The sequence below is a fragment of the Battus philenor genome, unplaced genomic scaffold (genome assembly GCF_028537555.1).
Source record: "Battus philenor isolate CCGP_79_NKW_IND1 unplaced genomic scaffold, ilBatPhil1.0.hap1 SCAF_23, whole genome shotgun sequence".
Classification (NCBI taxonomy): domain Eukaryota; kingdom Metazoa; phylum Arthropoda; class Insecta; order Lepidoptera; family Papilionidae; genus Battus; species Battus philenor.
Genome location: NW_027181686.1, coordinates 6883397 through 6898932, shown reverse-complemented (window position 1 = coordinate 6898932; position 15536 = coordinate 6883397). Strand labels below are relative to the sequence as shown.

General features: G+C 30.5%; 1 protein-coding gene across 1 annotated transcript in view; it reads right to left on the bottom strand.

Annotated features, from left to right (window-relative positions):
- Positions 1-15536, bottom strand: part of LOC137924381 (apyrase-like) — a 62269-nt gene that overhangs the window by 35444 nt on the left and 11289 nt on the right. The window contains exons 8-12 of the mRNA XM_068767776.1: positions 15274-15431; positions 13884-13965; positions 13175-13333; positions 12521-12666; positions 11023-11136 (exon numbers count right to left, since the gene is read on the bottom strand). Coding sequence (XP_068623877.1) covers positions 11023-11136; positions 12521-12666; positions 13175-13333; positions 13884-13965; positions 15274-15431 — 659 coding nt within the window. The remainder of the gene's footprint in view (positions 1-11022; positions 11137-12520; positions 12667-13174; positions 13334-13883; positions 13966-15273; positions 15432-15536) is intronic.

The window sequence follows — 15536 nt, the reverse complement described above, 5'->3', positions numbered from 1 at the left end:
ACGCTTTGTGATGTGATTAACGGACATTCGTGAATCATTCATGTCATGCATTAACTAAATAATTGTCTAACATTATACTTATTCATTCATTTAGTAGTTAATTGCTACCTTTAGATTAGTTTCTAAAACTTTCTTAAGGGAAAATGTTACGTTATGCGACAGATGATTCTTGGAAATTCTCTAACCAATCTAAAATTTTGAAGTCGTTTCTGTGTTCAAAGGGAATTGATTAATTACACGACGATTAAAAATATTTGATATCTAATTTCTTGTTCTTTGGAACTATAATGTTTTTATCGTTATAATAATCAAAACATATGAATTATTTAAAACTATCATTATTGTACAAAACAGAAGTAATGTTTAAAGAGCCAGTTTATTGTCAACACGATCGTTAAATAGATTATAAACTACATATTTTTTTAATATTATTATATTAATAAATATCCTGCAATTTCAAATAAATAATAATACTGGTTTGATGCGAATTGGTGGACGTTACTAGTCTCGGAAAGTTTTATTTTTCTCTGAATTCAAACCTTATTGCGTGTTAGAGAGTGTTGATGTTATCTAATTAAATCAAATAAACTGTTATTAAATATATCAATGAAGCGTAACATTCTGATATTAGTAATGTTAATGAACTAATATCGATACCGAAAATATTTAGTAAGTATTATTTGTTCATAAGAATATTTCATTTCGACAAAGGTATTTTGTTTAATAGATAGGCGATGTTATTGTTATTATTATTTATTAAATTATTGTTGTCGTTTCAGCCTATAGAAGCCCACTGCAAGGCATAGACCTCCACAAAAAAATATCTATAGAAAATATACCATAGTTGCTACGCTTGCAATGAAATCTTATGGTACGCAGAAGACGCTGCTGACCATCATCTGGAATTTGAGCCGTGGCAATCCAATGTAATAAATACATAATGTGTAAATTATATAAGATTTATACCGCGACTTGAACCCGTGACATACGATCGCAAGTCTCAATCCTCTAACGCTAGGCTACCACTGCTCAGTTTATTTATTTTTTTATAACTAGGCTCAGAATTGCTTGTTGTTATTTCAATTGCAATTAAGTAAGTACTTATTTGCAAGTGACCCTGTAAATTTTGTTAGCAATTTTTAATAAAAAAATCTCGAAGCACGCGTCCACAGGAATAGATGCAGCGAATTATTATCGCCCGCTTAATTAGTAAATATATTCTATATGTTAACAAATTAAATACATAAGTAAATAATTATAACCTCGCAATTATCAAAAATAATATTTATTGGCAAAGTAACTCTCCGTCATTGACGCTTTTCCAAATTCTTTTGAGGTCTTGTTTATAGCTTGCCTTTAACAAATATTTGCCAAGTTCTCGGCCGCATTTCCTTACTTTAGTTATATTGAATTTTTTATCTGAAATTCATTTTCCAGTTCAGTTCGTCCTCTTTGAATTGAAAGTAGTGAAATATCGCTATAAATAAAGCAGTTCACTGAATACAGATAACAAACTTTACTGAGATATTTATTGATTTAATCATTAATATTCCTAATTTATTAAATATTTTATATTGAACGTGATATATGATTTACAAGCAGGAACTATGTATTTCTATAAACCTGCATATCATACATATTTGGGATCAACAGAACGGTGGTCACAGATAAAATTTTACAAAATTAAGCTGCCAACTGGCCACACCGATCATACGATCGATATTACTTCTTTAAAATATTTGGAACTGTGTTAAAGATAATAACAGAAATAATCAAATCGAATTAAAATTTGCAAAATTTTATTAAAAATTTTGATAAAAGAATGTGAATATTAATTCTTAGGAACAGATTGCCATTAGGGACTTAAACTCCTGGATTAAAACGCATTATAGACCTCCATCCACAAGGTTAAGAGACGATCTTGTTAAGGTCGTCAAAAGCCGCTGGACGCCATCTGGTCCTGTTGAAATTCTATAGGGAAGGCTTATGTGGACTTCCAATGAAAAAGTTGAAAAGTTAAATAATTTTTAAGTAACTTCTCTTACTATCTTTTTATTCTGATTTTAAAAACAATATTCTTCCTAAATAAACGCGTGACTTTGGCGAATTATTATTTTAGATAATGATTATATTTTGTTACTGGACTTTTAATATCACAATATCGTAAAGAAAATTCTTAAACTGATATTACTAGAATCATTACGATTGAACGTACCTTGATAAAGCGGTACAGAAAACTTTTAATTCCATTGTATAGTTTATTCAAAACTCAAAAATTAATCTTCCTTAACGCCGTTAGCTTTGTAAGCCGAGAAAACTTTATGAGAAAACTTTTCTACTCATGAAACGCAAAAGACCTGTTCAAATTTTTAAGTGTGCTTTATCAAAATTGCTGTTTTAATAATAATAAATGTATGTCAGCGTGGCCGAATAGTAAAAGCACATAATTGTTAAAAAATTATTATTGTTTCGTAGACACGTATTTTGTATACTTTAATTATTTGTAAAGGAAAATGTTTTGTTTTTCAACACAATCTCCTTTTTCGTAATTTGGCTATAGCCTATTAGATAGATGGTGATCGACGGCAGCATAGTTGTATGAAAAGTTTCTGCGATGGAAATTCTAACATTCACGGTACTATCAAACTGTTTACGTATTAAAAAACTTTGTGAGTGATCAAATATACGTAAAGTAACAACGTACCGACTTCAAATATGAAAAAAGTAGTTCAGTTAATTTTGATGACGCTGTTTCTCTGTTAGTCAAGTATTAAATGATTCTCCGCAACAATATCATATTGGAAGCGCATTATAAACACTGTAATAATGTAAACGATATTAGAGTTACTTTTATCACGCTTTAAAATACTACAGCGGCCTTTCTTCCCACATTTATAAGAGCGTGTCATAAATGTTTTTTCACTTCTTCTTACACACGTAATTATTTAACATTTTACTATCACTAAGAACATCTTGCTTTCTTAAGTAATAAATGTACGAAGCACAAATGAACGATACTAAATGATATTAAATGAACTCTTACAGCAAAGACCATTATGAAATGCTGCTGAGAAAAATTAGGGGCTTTATTTTGTATGAACGTTCATATAATAGTTTATTTTTTCGTAGTCTTTTTTTCTCCTTTTACGTTTACAATATACACTATTTATTAAAAATAGAATTGAAAACATTGAAATACTAATGTATACCATTAAATATGTTATGTATCAAATGTAATAAGATAATAAACAATTTAAAAGTGAAGTATCTTTTGGTCATGAACTTGGTTGTTACAACTTATGTACAATAGATATCACACATATGTGGTTATGAATTCCCTACAGAATGCAATTTTATGTTACATAGTTAAAGAAGTTATAAATTTATTGCAAAGTTTAACTTTAGTTGGAGATAAATCTTCTTTTTTCCTACTCGATTTACAAAAACAAACTTTTACTATTGAAAGATGTAATTGGCTATGGACAAGATACGCAGTTGTTCTATACATTTATCTTTAGTTTTTTTATGATTGCCAAACCATAATATTTTTTTAAATATAAAACAATTGTATGGTTTTTTAAACATATTGTGCATGTTATTTAAAAAGTTTTAAATCAAAAAAGCAACGCCTAACGAAGAAATAGGAAACTTGAAATAGACTAGACTAGATTTTAAAACTACTGATTGGAGGCAGTGCGATTGAACGTTGTGCAGATTTTTGTTTGAACTTAGAGCGTAAAATTAAAACAACATAACTGTACAAAAATAGCATTATATATAGCAATATATAAATATCGTCAGAGAGAAGTTAAGAGATAGTTAAAATACCTACAACACTACCACTACTACTACAATTGATAGTTTCCTGCATATTAAATGTTACCGAAGACATGGCTTAAAATAAACTTTAAATTAATACTTATATTTTAAAAAAGACAAAGACTTTTTGAGGGGCCTGTGGGCATTTATCGACTGACGAATGAATGAATGTTACCATTATAATGAGACTTGTAATAAACATTTTATTAATACTTACTTAAAAAAAAGATAAGGACTTTATGGGAGTCCTATGCGCATCTATTGACTGACAAATGAACGAACGAAGTCGAAGGCATAGGATTAAACATGCTGTAGATGGATATTGTTATGATCCTGCTAAACGCCAACCTAACCGCAAATAATTTTACTTTAATATTATTTTTGGATGGAAGGTAGTCCAGGGCTATCAAAAGATGTATACAAAAAATGAAATTATAGTTTTTTTTTATATATTTATTGATAAACACTTTGATAAAAGCATTTTGTCAGCATTTTTATTTAATTAATATGTTTAAATTTAATAACAAAAAATTAAAAAGTTTTCAAAGTTTATTCAAAATTAAATAAAAAGCGCCTTTTTTTAATTAATACGACCAAATTAATTAAAAAAGGTTTTTATTTTGTATCAAAATTAATTGAATTAAATGAAAAAGGACGACGCATCCTTACTTACTCTTCAACTCTTTCTTAGATGACAGCAGAAAACAGAGAGACCTTACTGTTGTTATTTATTCCGCTGACTACATCGAAGTTTTGGTTGCCTTTTCATTCCAAGAAATAAATTATATTAGTACAACACGTTTGAATATTTTAGAAAATGCTTCCTCTATTTCACTCTCAATTCACTTCTTACTTACCATTCCTTTAATTAAAGACGCAACTATTCCACATTACCACTAAAGTGTCGAACATTCTCTTGCAAGGGGAGGGAAATAACACCTGGTTATTTGGGCTAAGGAATTTCAATTTTAGCTGTCGACTAACGTTTCCGCTCGAGCTTGTAAAAGTCGTGATGTCAATAAAATTCTTTAACAGTGTTTGTAAAAGCTCACTCACTCGCTCGCTCGCGTATTTGAATGGGGGATAAAAATGACACCAGCAACTAATTACTTTTATATTGCTTAGTCATTAGTACATTATCTTGCTGCTGGTTTAAGAAGATAAATATAAAATCACCAAGGAAATAAAAACAATATTCATATATGCAATGCAATGCAATTTCTAATAGAGTTTTTCGCTTTAATAAAAAGATATACAATTTTATTCCTACACTACATTATTTTTAATGTAGAATCAATGCGTTTAATATAAGAACATTTAAATTTTCATAAAAAGTTATAGATAAAATATTCTAAATTCTTTCCACGTATTTGAATATTGAAAAATATGCGTGCACGAGTGACGTGATCGTTCTTCCGTAAGTACATGACAAAAAATAGTGAAGTTGTCACGTGACCTGATTTTAATTATTTAAGATAATAATTTTGGAGTAATTAATTACCATCTACTGCATTAGTATATAATTATAATTTTGACTCTTATGCCCAACCTTTCAATTGCAATAAATTGTAATTGATTCCGTAAATAGCTTAAAAATAAAGATAAATGGTTGTAGATTTAAAATATAATTCTGTACCACTTCTTCATATGTCCTCATAAATATATAAAAATTTTGAAATTGTTTGTTACCTGTCAATTATTAACACAGTATGCTTGTCAGATTTACATGTATTTTTTTCTTTCCCTTCTTTATTTTCTTGCACCAGCTCTATACAATGAATATTTTTTGCGATATAAATTTACGTTAAATTTGTTACCATAATAAAACCACTTAAATAAATCTAACAAAAATTTAGAAATTGCAAATAAAGTATTTGTGAGATTTATTTTTAAGGGATAGATATTAAGTCACCGTACGACTCCGTTTATTTGATCTTCTTAGTCGAAAACGCTTGATGCAATCTATGAAAAACTTTTTCCATACTTTTCTATTCTTTGCTTTCCTCAGAGCAAATGTGACTAAAGTTATTGATTTCATTTAACCAGACCAGAGGATAGGTGATCGCCTAAGTGATATTTTACCGTGTTTTTTGCCCTAAATAGAGCCAAAATTAATTCGCTTAAAATAAAAACGCTTGTAAAAGCGGTAAAACATTAAATTTATTAATCATAAGGTAGTTTGTAAATGCGGTTAAGGATGCCATACGATTCCTTTATTTATTTTCAAACCGTTTTCAATTAAAGGTGAACAAACTTTTCGGGAAAACAGACGTCGAATAAAGAATTCAGAAAAGCTAATGAAAGGAAACGCGGTCGAGAGCGAAGCAAATATTTATCAAGGGAAAACTGAAAATAAGGCCACATAGGAAGTAGGATACGCCACGGTGCTTAGAAATTTTTGATGATAATGTTACTCGGCGCAATAATATCTACGGTGAGATACTAAAAAAACATAATCTTAAATGTTTTATATTTTTAAACCTTTTTTTAACTCATAACAACCTTGTATTAAAGGAAGGTATTATTTCTTTGTGTTTCAAAATACAAATTTGAAGTTTTAGATTCATAAACTTACTTTTGCTAGCTATATACTAAGATCTTAATAATCAAAAGTTCGAAAACTCCTTTTTTTTTCACTGTCCGTAGGCTTGGGTAAAAATGAAATGAAAACTTATTGCAGGAGCGGTGGATAGGGCATGTTTTTTTAACAACTTGAAAATCGTGTAGCCGTATACAAATCTACAATATTATTTCTTGTTTTTATCATCATCTTTTTAGCCGTAAGACATCCTCATGGGTCTAGATATGGATCTCCTTCATAGATTTTTAATCATACTGATTGGAAGTCGCCTGTAACCAGTGTCTTCAGAAAACCTTAATAAGGCTTCTGCCCACCTATGGGGCGGATGTTCATTTACTCCGCATGTTTCGTGACCTGCCCATTATCCTATCAACTTGTCAATTTCTTGGATTATGCCAGTTACTTTCGTTTGTTTGATGTTTTTAGATGTCTTAAATAAAAAGATTAGTGGCAGCAAGCAATTGTAGGCCTGCGGTAAAGGACTGAGACCTGCTATCGTAGGCCGCAAGTTCGATTCCCGGGATCCAATCTTATATAATTCAAACTTTGTGCATTAATTTTATGATATATCTACTGCTCACAAACAAATTTCCAGAGAACTAGCAGCAGCGCCCTCCGCATACCATAATTTATAATCAATTATTTTCAACTTTAAATTACAAAACAACAAATAAACTAACTATTTTCATATCTGACAAGATACATTTCACATCTGCGGCTTTTGCATTTGAAACTTTAAGCGTTATTAATTATTCAGTGTCATAGCGTGGCCCGAAATTGTCGCGTGGTACAGTGTATGAATTGAATTTATGTTTTCAGAAAGAGAACTGACGTTTGATATTTTATTCTGTTGACTTATTTTCCTTATATTAGACTTTATTCATATATTGCAAACACAGTGATAACATGAAGCAAAACCTAAAATTCTAAATATCATAATTTATCATATATACTCATGTATTGGCACTCCTCACAGACTTTATTGCAAAAAATGTTTGCAGTAAATATTGGCCCATTTTGTCACGAAAAAAAAATAAATTAGGGTATATACATACTACTACATACTACTCTGTAATCAAAAAGTTAGGTGAAATTGTCATTTAAAGCTCCGTGGCATTAGAAATGCAAGTATTTTTTTTCATAGGTAGAGAGGACTGTCTATAGCCTTTACCATTATTTGGCTTAGCCCCATGGTTGGAGCTTTCAATAATATTTTGTTTCTCAAAGAGTCAAGTCACGATTGGTGCAACAATTTTTTGCAACGAAAGCGTCAAAAACTTGACCCGTACCATTCCGCAAATACCGTATTCGCCTGTTTTGGCTCCTTGCAGCTTCTGGTTATTCAGCAAACTCAAAGACCGATGCGGAGACGTTATTCATTGTAATACGATCGAGGAGATAAAAACCGAATGGAAGAAGGACAGGAAGCCAGAAAAAGACTATTCCGAATATTTCGATGACTGCAAACAGAGTTTGAAAAAGTGTGTTTTAGAGGACAGATTAACATTTTTTAAAGAGGCTGAAATTTATTTGGAAGAATAAATTAAAATTTTACATTATATAAAAAAATTCAACTTACTTTTTGACCACAATATAATTATATACTTATGCATATTTCTATATACTTAGTAATATAATATGAAGTAAATAAAAGTAAACGTTTGAAGTTCAAAACTAACAACCTAACGCGCAAACTTACAATGGTAATTTTTTTTCTTAATTTTTTTAAGTTTTTGCGCAATTTTCTATTTTGTATAAAAAATCTGCAAAGTATTATGTAACTTAGAAGTAAAAAGATATATTGAAACGAAAACGTCGATCTCGAGTTTTAGTGTGACCAATGTGTATAAAGAAAAAGAAAGAAAAAACTTTTAAAACAGATTTCATATTATAAAATGATTGTGCCAAAATTTTTCTTTTAATATTAAAAAAGTGCTAAAAACTAAACTACGAATTAAGACCTCTTTTTAGAATATAGACGTTTATATGTTCTGTAAATCAAATAATTAATATTTTAATTAAATATTATATATTACATAATATTATGGTAACATAAAAACCTAACAAAGATTAATTTACACTCTTGTCTCATTCATTGAATAAATTTCATGTGTTACGAGTCTCATAATTTAATGTCATTTATTTAAGTCAATGTTTTGACAGCTATCCGATGAGATGGAGTGACAGAAGCTCTTACATCGGCGTCGTGCGATGCTTTAATTTTAATAAAATTTCGCGACGCATCATAAGCACGTATCACAAAATTAAAAGTCGTTGACATACATCATACAAAATTTTATCAATCATAGCATACGTTTGATTAAAAATCGATTCGGCATATTATATTTTTTATATACTGATTAATTAAAGAGTATAATAACTTTAAAACGGTGAACGTATCGTTTATTTGCTGTCAATTAATTTACCATGCAGTCTTAAAATCAATGTTTTCAAAAATAATTGGAAAACGCGTTTTCAAAATTCGAATCACTACTTTTTTAAAATAATTAACTTTTACGTTATAGACCTGTCGCATTAAAAAAATATGTAAATAATAATAATAACAATTTAGAGTGATTACTTTATTTAAGGATGATTTCTAAGAGCCATACATTCGCCCCTTTAAAACTTTAACACATAACTAATCAGCCCGTATATTTAATGCAGTAAATGTTTTTATCTGGACAGGCGTAATATCTTTGTGGAATATTCTTTTAAAAATGGAATTGTTATAATATTATGCAACTGCATATAAATAGCGACGCTTTTTCAGTTTTCATCCCAAAGAGAATGAAGTCAAGAATTATCATAAATGCATTAAAATATTATACTGCGAGCTAAATTACTTGAATCAACAAAAACTTCTTGGCTAATAGTCTGGGCAAGTTTTGTGCGTTTTATACCTACAAATTTTGTATTACATTCTTATTCATATTTGGCTTTGAAAATAACTGAATTACATTATTAAGTGTTGTTAATGTAAGGAATAACTATTAATTTCAAGGCAGAAATGAATAGTGAAGTAATTGGTTGTTCAAAATATATTTTTATAGAATTTAAGATTAATTTTTAAACATCGAAAACTTACAATCGATGAAATGCCGCCAAAAAAAACGTAAAATTTCGCATGAACGAATGTCGAAGAAGTTATATCTATCAATTGAATTGTAAAATCGAATTTCGATGCAGCGACCAACCGAACGCTGGATTTTCAACTACCAATCCAATTTCGACTAGTCTGACGGGCACGCAAGTCTGTATTGAGCTTTAATTAAAAAGTTAAGCCCTAACAACCAACAATGGTACAAAAGAGACAACGCGTACGTGGCGAATAATAGAAAATCCGTTTTCTTAATCCAACTAAGTTAGTTAGTTTTCGGTCTAGTTCATATTTGTTTCAACCACTATCTTTTTTTTTGTTCGTCACAGTGTTGAAAAGAAGGCAACATCGATATAAAAAAACAAAGATAACTCATTGAACGATTAAAATTTTTCTAGGACGTGGGAAAATTCTTATCAATATAATAAAACTTGCAATTAGTTTGCAAACATATAGACACAAACACAGTATAAAATTAATTTTCATTATTAACATTACTCAAAAGTTGTACAAAAATGTATTACTAAATGTTGTTACTCGTTCATTATTAATGACGATTTGAATAGAAATCACTACTAGCTTAATATTTTAAACATTGTCTCTATATTTTGATGAGTAAAGCGTGTGTTTTCTGTAGAAAGTTAAGTTTTAATGGAACTATGCTTTTATGTAAAAAAAAAAACAATTTGAATGAAATTCCTATCTAATAAACAGTACAAATACATTTTTACAATTAATAACGTTCCAACAGAGGAAAATTAAACTAGTTAAAACAACGTAGATTTTAAATTGTCGGTGTACTGTAGGGGCTGTGATTTCAACAAACAGACGCCCGTCTGTCGCTGTTCCAAGATAAATTTCCATCTACAATACGATTCATAATGAAATAATTAAATCTTTACAAATATTTTACATAACGTCTTCGCCGCGGTTAAAATTTTCGCACTTAAATTTTGTTCCTGGACGTTACTTGCAAATTAGCATTTTTGCTAAATATAATCTCGCTAGATGTATGAGAAAAAAGCAAGGTCTGACCGTGTTTCCAAAAATTCGTGGAGATGTGTCTATGTGACCACATTTCCAGTTCATCAAATGTAATTTTCTAACAAACTTTCTAGAATATTGGATTTTAGATATTAGTCAATAAAACCTGTAATTTATAACTAAGTAAGTAACTTGCGCTTTAGGAAGTTGAAGTGGCATTTTTGAGAATAGAGAAACATTTGTATATCTTGTTGGTGGGTAAAAACCTCGAGCGTTCGAATCTCACAAGAGGTTGTTACGCTATTAATCAAGTTTAAGAAGATTCTCCGAAGTTTTGATCGCTTTGGAAGTGTGTGTTAAAATCACTATTATTATTTTACGTATTATAAATGTTGTTGCTGATATAACACTTTAAAAGAACCCTTTCGAGGTCTCTTTCTCTGTCTTATGTATGTATATAAATGTGAGAAATTATTTAGGTGACAAATCGTAAAAGTTGTCAATAAATACACGTTATGTTTTCATATTAATTTATTACTGTAAGTCTTTTTTCTAATACTGGCCTAACTGGCGTTATTTTTCTTATATAATTTTCTACAACTTCTGTATCTTTTCCAATAATTTGTATTTTATCCGCGTAGCCTTGCAGCCCCTGAAATAAAAACAAAAAATAAGAATTGGATATTTGTAATTTCCGGTTCCGTACATACGCTCCTCATCATACGCGACAGTAAAGAATTGATTAATAATTCATTTATAGAACATTGATGACATGATACGTAAAGAAAATCAAATCATAATAATACTTTCGAAACCATTTCACGTTAATATTAATTAAGTGAGAAGCGCTTGCCCTCTTGGTTAACAGACAACCTTGTTAAGGTCGGTCTGGAATCTCTTACACTGCACAAAAGTTTTACCAGATAGGAATCCTAAATTATTTCATCGTACCCTAAGAGATTTTTGACCTTCTAAAAGATTTTCTCTCCGACATAAGAAAAGGCGTAAGAAAACTTAAGGGAAAACAAAATACAGTATTAGTCTTTCTCCTGCAAAAGCGCCGTTTTAAAAGGCTGTAAAAACACTGTGATCAAAGAATTAGGTGAATTTTTAAAAAAAAATTAAATTCTTTATTCATTCTTCCAGATCAATTTCAGCACCTTCAAAGTAATCCCCGTCCAATAAAACGCACTTTTTCTTACGCTTTTTTCAGTCCTCAAAAAAGTCGGGATACTCTTTTTCCGGTATAGCCTTCAAAACCTTTTCATTCATTTTTATCTCCTCAAACGTGTTAAAACGGCGTTCCTGCGTTGGCCTTTTGAGTTTGCTGAATAGTCAAAAGTCACACGGAGCCAAATCGAATGAACACCGTGGTTGCAGAACGAAAAAAGTTGAACTTGTGAACTTGGAGACAAGTAAACCTTTTGACAAATACGCTTGGCAACTGTTATAGATAGTCCTACGAACCTAGGGAATAATTACCTGCTTTTTAGTTAAATGACAATTTCACCTTACTTTTTGATAACGGTAGTAAATTTAAACATGCTTTATATGCAATATTAAAATGCGTCTTTTTGAGGTATTTAAAATTATTTTTCTATATAACTTGATACGATTCCCCCACTTAGAAAAAAATACACAACTCTAGAATTAAACGGAGGTTTTTTTTTTCATCTTTAAAGATAAAGATAAAGGTAAAATTCAAATATTTAACATTTAACTTTTAGTCGATCGTCAACTTTTTTTCTAACCTATTTTAGTGTTGACTCTACTCTGCTTCGCAAAGTATTGTTGTAAAAAAGAAGTAAGAAAAACTCCACATAAAATATCTATTAAAGAAAAAGTTTAACTATACTGATTTATGCACAGACACTTCGTTGGATATTGCTTCAATGACAAACGACATAATTGCCAAGGATTCTTCCTATTTAAATATTCGTTTATGGAATAATATGTCTTTTCCGTTAATTTAATTTTAATGTGCGTTTTTTTTATTAATGGTGGTCTAATAAAATAGCATTTAAATAAGTTATTACCTCAAATTCATATCCTTTTCTGAGTAAAAATCCGAATGTGGTGACTTGATATTGTCTGTCAAGTTCCAAATCTTTATATTCTTCTCCTTCTTTCACTTGGACGTCTATATCTATACCTTTTGTCAGATTAATTGTTAACCGAATACCTAAAAAGTTAACAATCCTCGTGAAACTAAAATATGCACTAAACATTGAAACAGTTTCTTTGTATAACTGGACCATCAACATAATCAGGATTTTAGTAAGAAAGTATATTAACTCTATATTAACTTAACTAGTTAAAAAATAATGTTTACCGTAACATCACCATCACTATTCTTTTACTTGCCGGACAGAAATAATACGTTCTATCGACATTTTTAAAATTACGTGAAAGGGCCAGATGATTGACTAGTTAACAGTGCAAGAATACGAAAAATTACAGGTTAAATGGACACCAGTTAAAATTCCGCCCAAGAAAAGAAATATACCCTTATAACGACAAATGGATGTAAACGCATCCTTAGCTAGTCTAGTGACTTTTTAAATGTAGTGAATTTTTAAATCCCATGTTTTAAATAAAATGTTTAAAAACCAAGTTAATATTCATTCATTTTAATTTTATAATTAATTTAAAGATATTTATAACGGTATTAGTTTTACTATTAATTTTACCTGCGACTTGCGGCATCCATGGTCCCTCAAACGGTTTTGCAACCCAATAATTGGTCATGCAAGTTTTAAATATATCGATCAGGTTTCGACCTGGCAACGCCAACGTCACTATCTTGTTACTAAATGGCATTATATTAATTACGGCTCCCCTTGTTATATCTAAAACAATATATGTTATAAATCTTTCTTGCAACAAGAAATATTAACTTTTCTTATATATTTAGTTTAATTACAGAATATTAATGCTATTTTGATATATTCGGTTCTATTATTCGGTTAACGATTTCTATAAATTATTACTTTTAAAACGATATAGGAATTGGTAATTTTTATAAACTTTTTTCAAGGACAAGTTACAATTCAAATGTTATATTAATGTAGTGATATAGTGCAGCGTTGAACAGTGGTAGTTGAGCGAACTGAGACTAGCGATCGTAGGTCGCGGGTTCGATTCCTGGAATACATTCTCATATATAATTCACACTTTGTGTATTAATTATATTAAGATTACCACTGCTCACAAATGTTTCCAAAGGATGAGCAGCAGTTTTTTCTGCGTACTATAATCCAAACTGCGAATGCCTACCCGCCTGCTAAGCGTGGCAATTATGGTTTATTCCTCCCATAGATATCTTTTGGGGACGCCTATATCTTGCAGTGGGCGTCTATGGGCTGAAACGATAATGATATAAAAGTAAAATATTATTACCTCCTTTCGCCAGTGAACCGCGTATCATATTTCTTAAAATAAAAGATATTTGTGTCAAATTTGAAACGTTTAATTCTTTCGTCTGTAATCCAAATTAATAACATTATAATATAATCGATAAAATGTTTTAAAAAAGAAAATTTGGATAATAATTTATTTTCCCCGACGATACCTGTGTATTTTAGTTTAATAAATCACATATTCTAACCTCTGATATACAGATACTTCATTACTAAATAATCACTATAGTTAAAATTTGATGATCGTAACCGATCGACATAGCCCAGCGGATTAAATAGTTTAAGTAGCAAGTAGGCCAGATGGTACACAAAACTAACAGCCGCAGGAGCCTTTAAGGTTTCAGAATCGGAACGGAACATAGAAGCGTCGTCGAACGATGCTGGAGTCAGCTTCTAACTGGTCCTATCAGAGATATGTTGGGAAAGACAAATACATGTCCAGCGGTGGATACATCTAGAATGATCTTCAGCCGGTCGACCCTTTTGGATCTCTATTCTTAACACTAAATGAATTTCGAGTGACAGTATACCAAAATCCTTCCCGAAAAACCCTGGGGCCACTTCTGTGAGTAAAACACATGAGTAAATTAAGTGCATAGCGGAGTTCCAGTCCCATATAATTAAATTAATATAAATTAATGTACCGGTGGTAAATGCGGCGTGGGTAGACCAACTATGTAATCAAGGTCGCTGTGTACTTGTGACCTGTCATTGGCGATCTATAGGGAAGTCCTACGCCTTGCAGTGGATGTCTATCGGCTACAATGAATGAATGAATGAATAAATATGTCGTCTTGAACATCGAGGAACAATGCGTTTAGCGCTATACAACCTCAAACTAGATGAAGCTGTAACAGTCTACAGGCAAACAGTGTAATCATGTCCATACCAAAAAAAAACATTCTTAATTTCAATCAGAGTAGCTATTGATTGAAAAAAAAAATATATAAAATGATCGATGATGTTATAAAAACATAGTTAAATACCACGTAGCAAATAACGGCAATAATAATAAGAATAAGTGAAAGAGAAAAACCCTTTGTTTGTAGTGGCACTAAAATTATGTATCAAGTAATTGAATCGGAGAGCTAAATCTTTTTCTCGCTTTTATAAAAATGCGTTTCTTCTGGCATTCCGATCCCACGTGTATAACAGTATGAATAAATGAATTAGTGGAAGAATGGACAATTGATTGAATATATTGTTTTGTATTAAAGTTCCTTACTATGTTATCGTTGGATACAGGCCACGTCCAATCACTAATTATAAAAGTACGGGGAGGCCTATGCCCAGCAGTGAACATTCTACCGCTGAAATGATAATGACGATAGTCATTTTATAATGTACATAGTACACAGTATTTAACTTACAGCATCTAACATGGCGTCAGCCACAAAATTACCGATAGCACACTCTTGCGAACCACACTTCGGCGCCAAAAGATCCGCAGTCGTGTAGCCTACAACTTCCCTGACTAATGAATGTAATTGGTCTGCATATGGTTTTAAAAGAGCTTTTATTGCTGGATCTGAAAAATATCTTTTATTAATAGGGCAACCTTATCAATGTATAATTAGTTCTTACACTATACGAATTATCGATTACTTTTTATTCTCTTAGTTTTTATTTATAA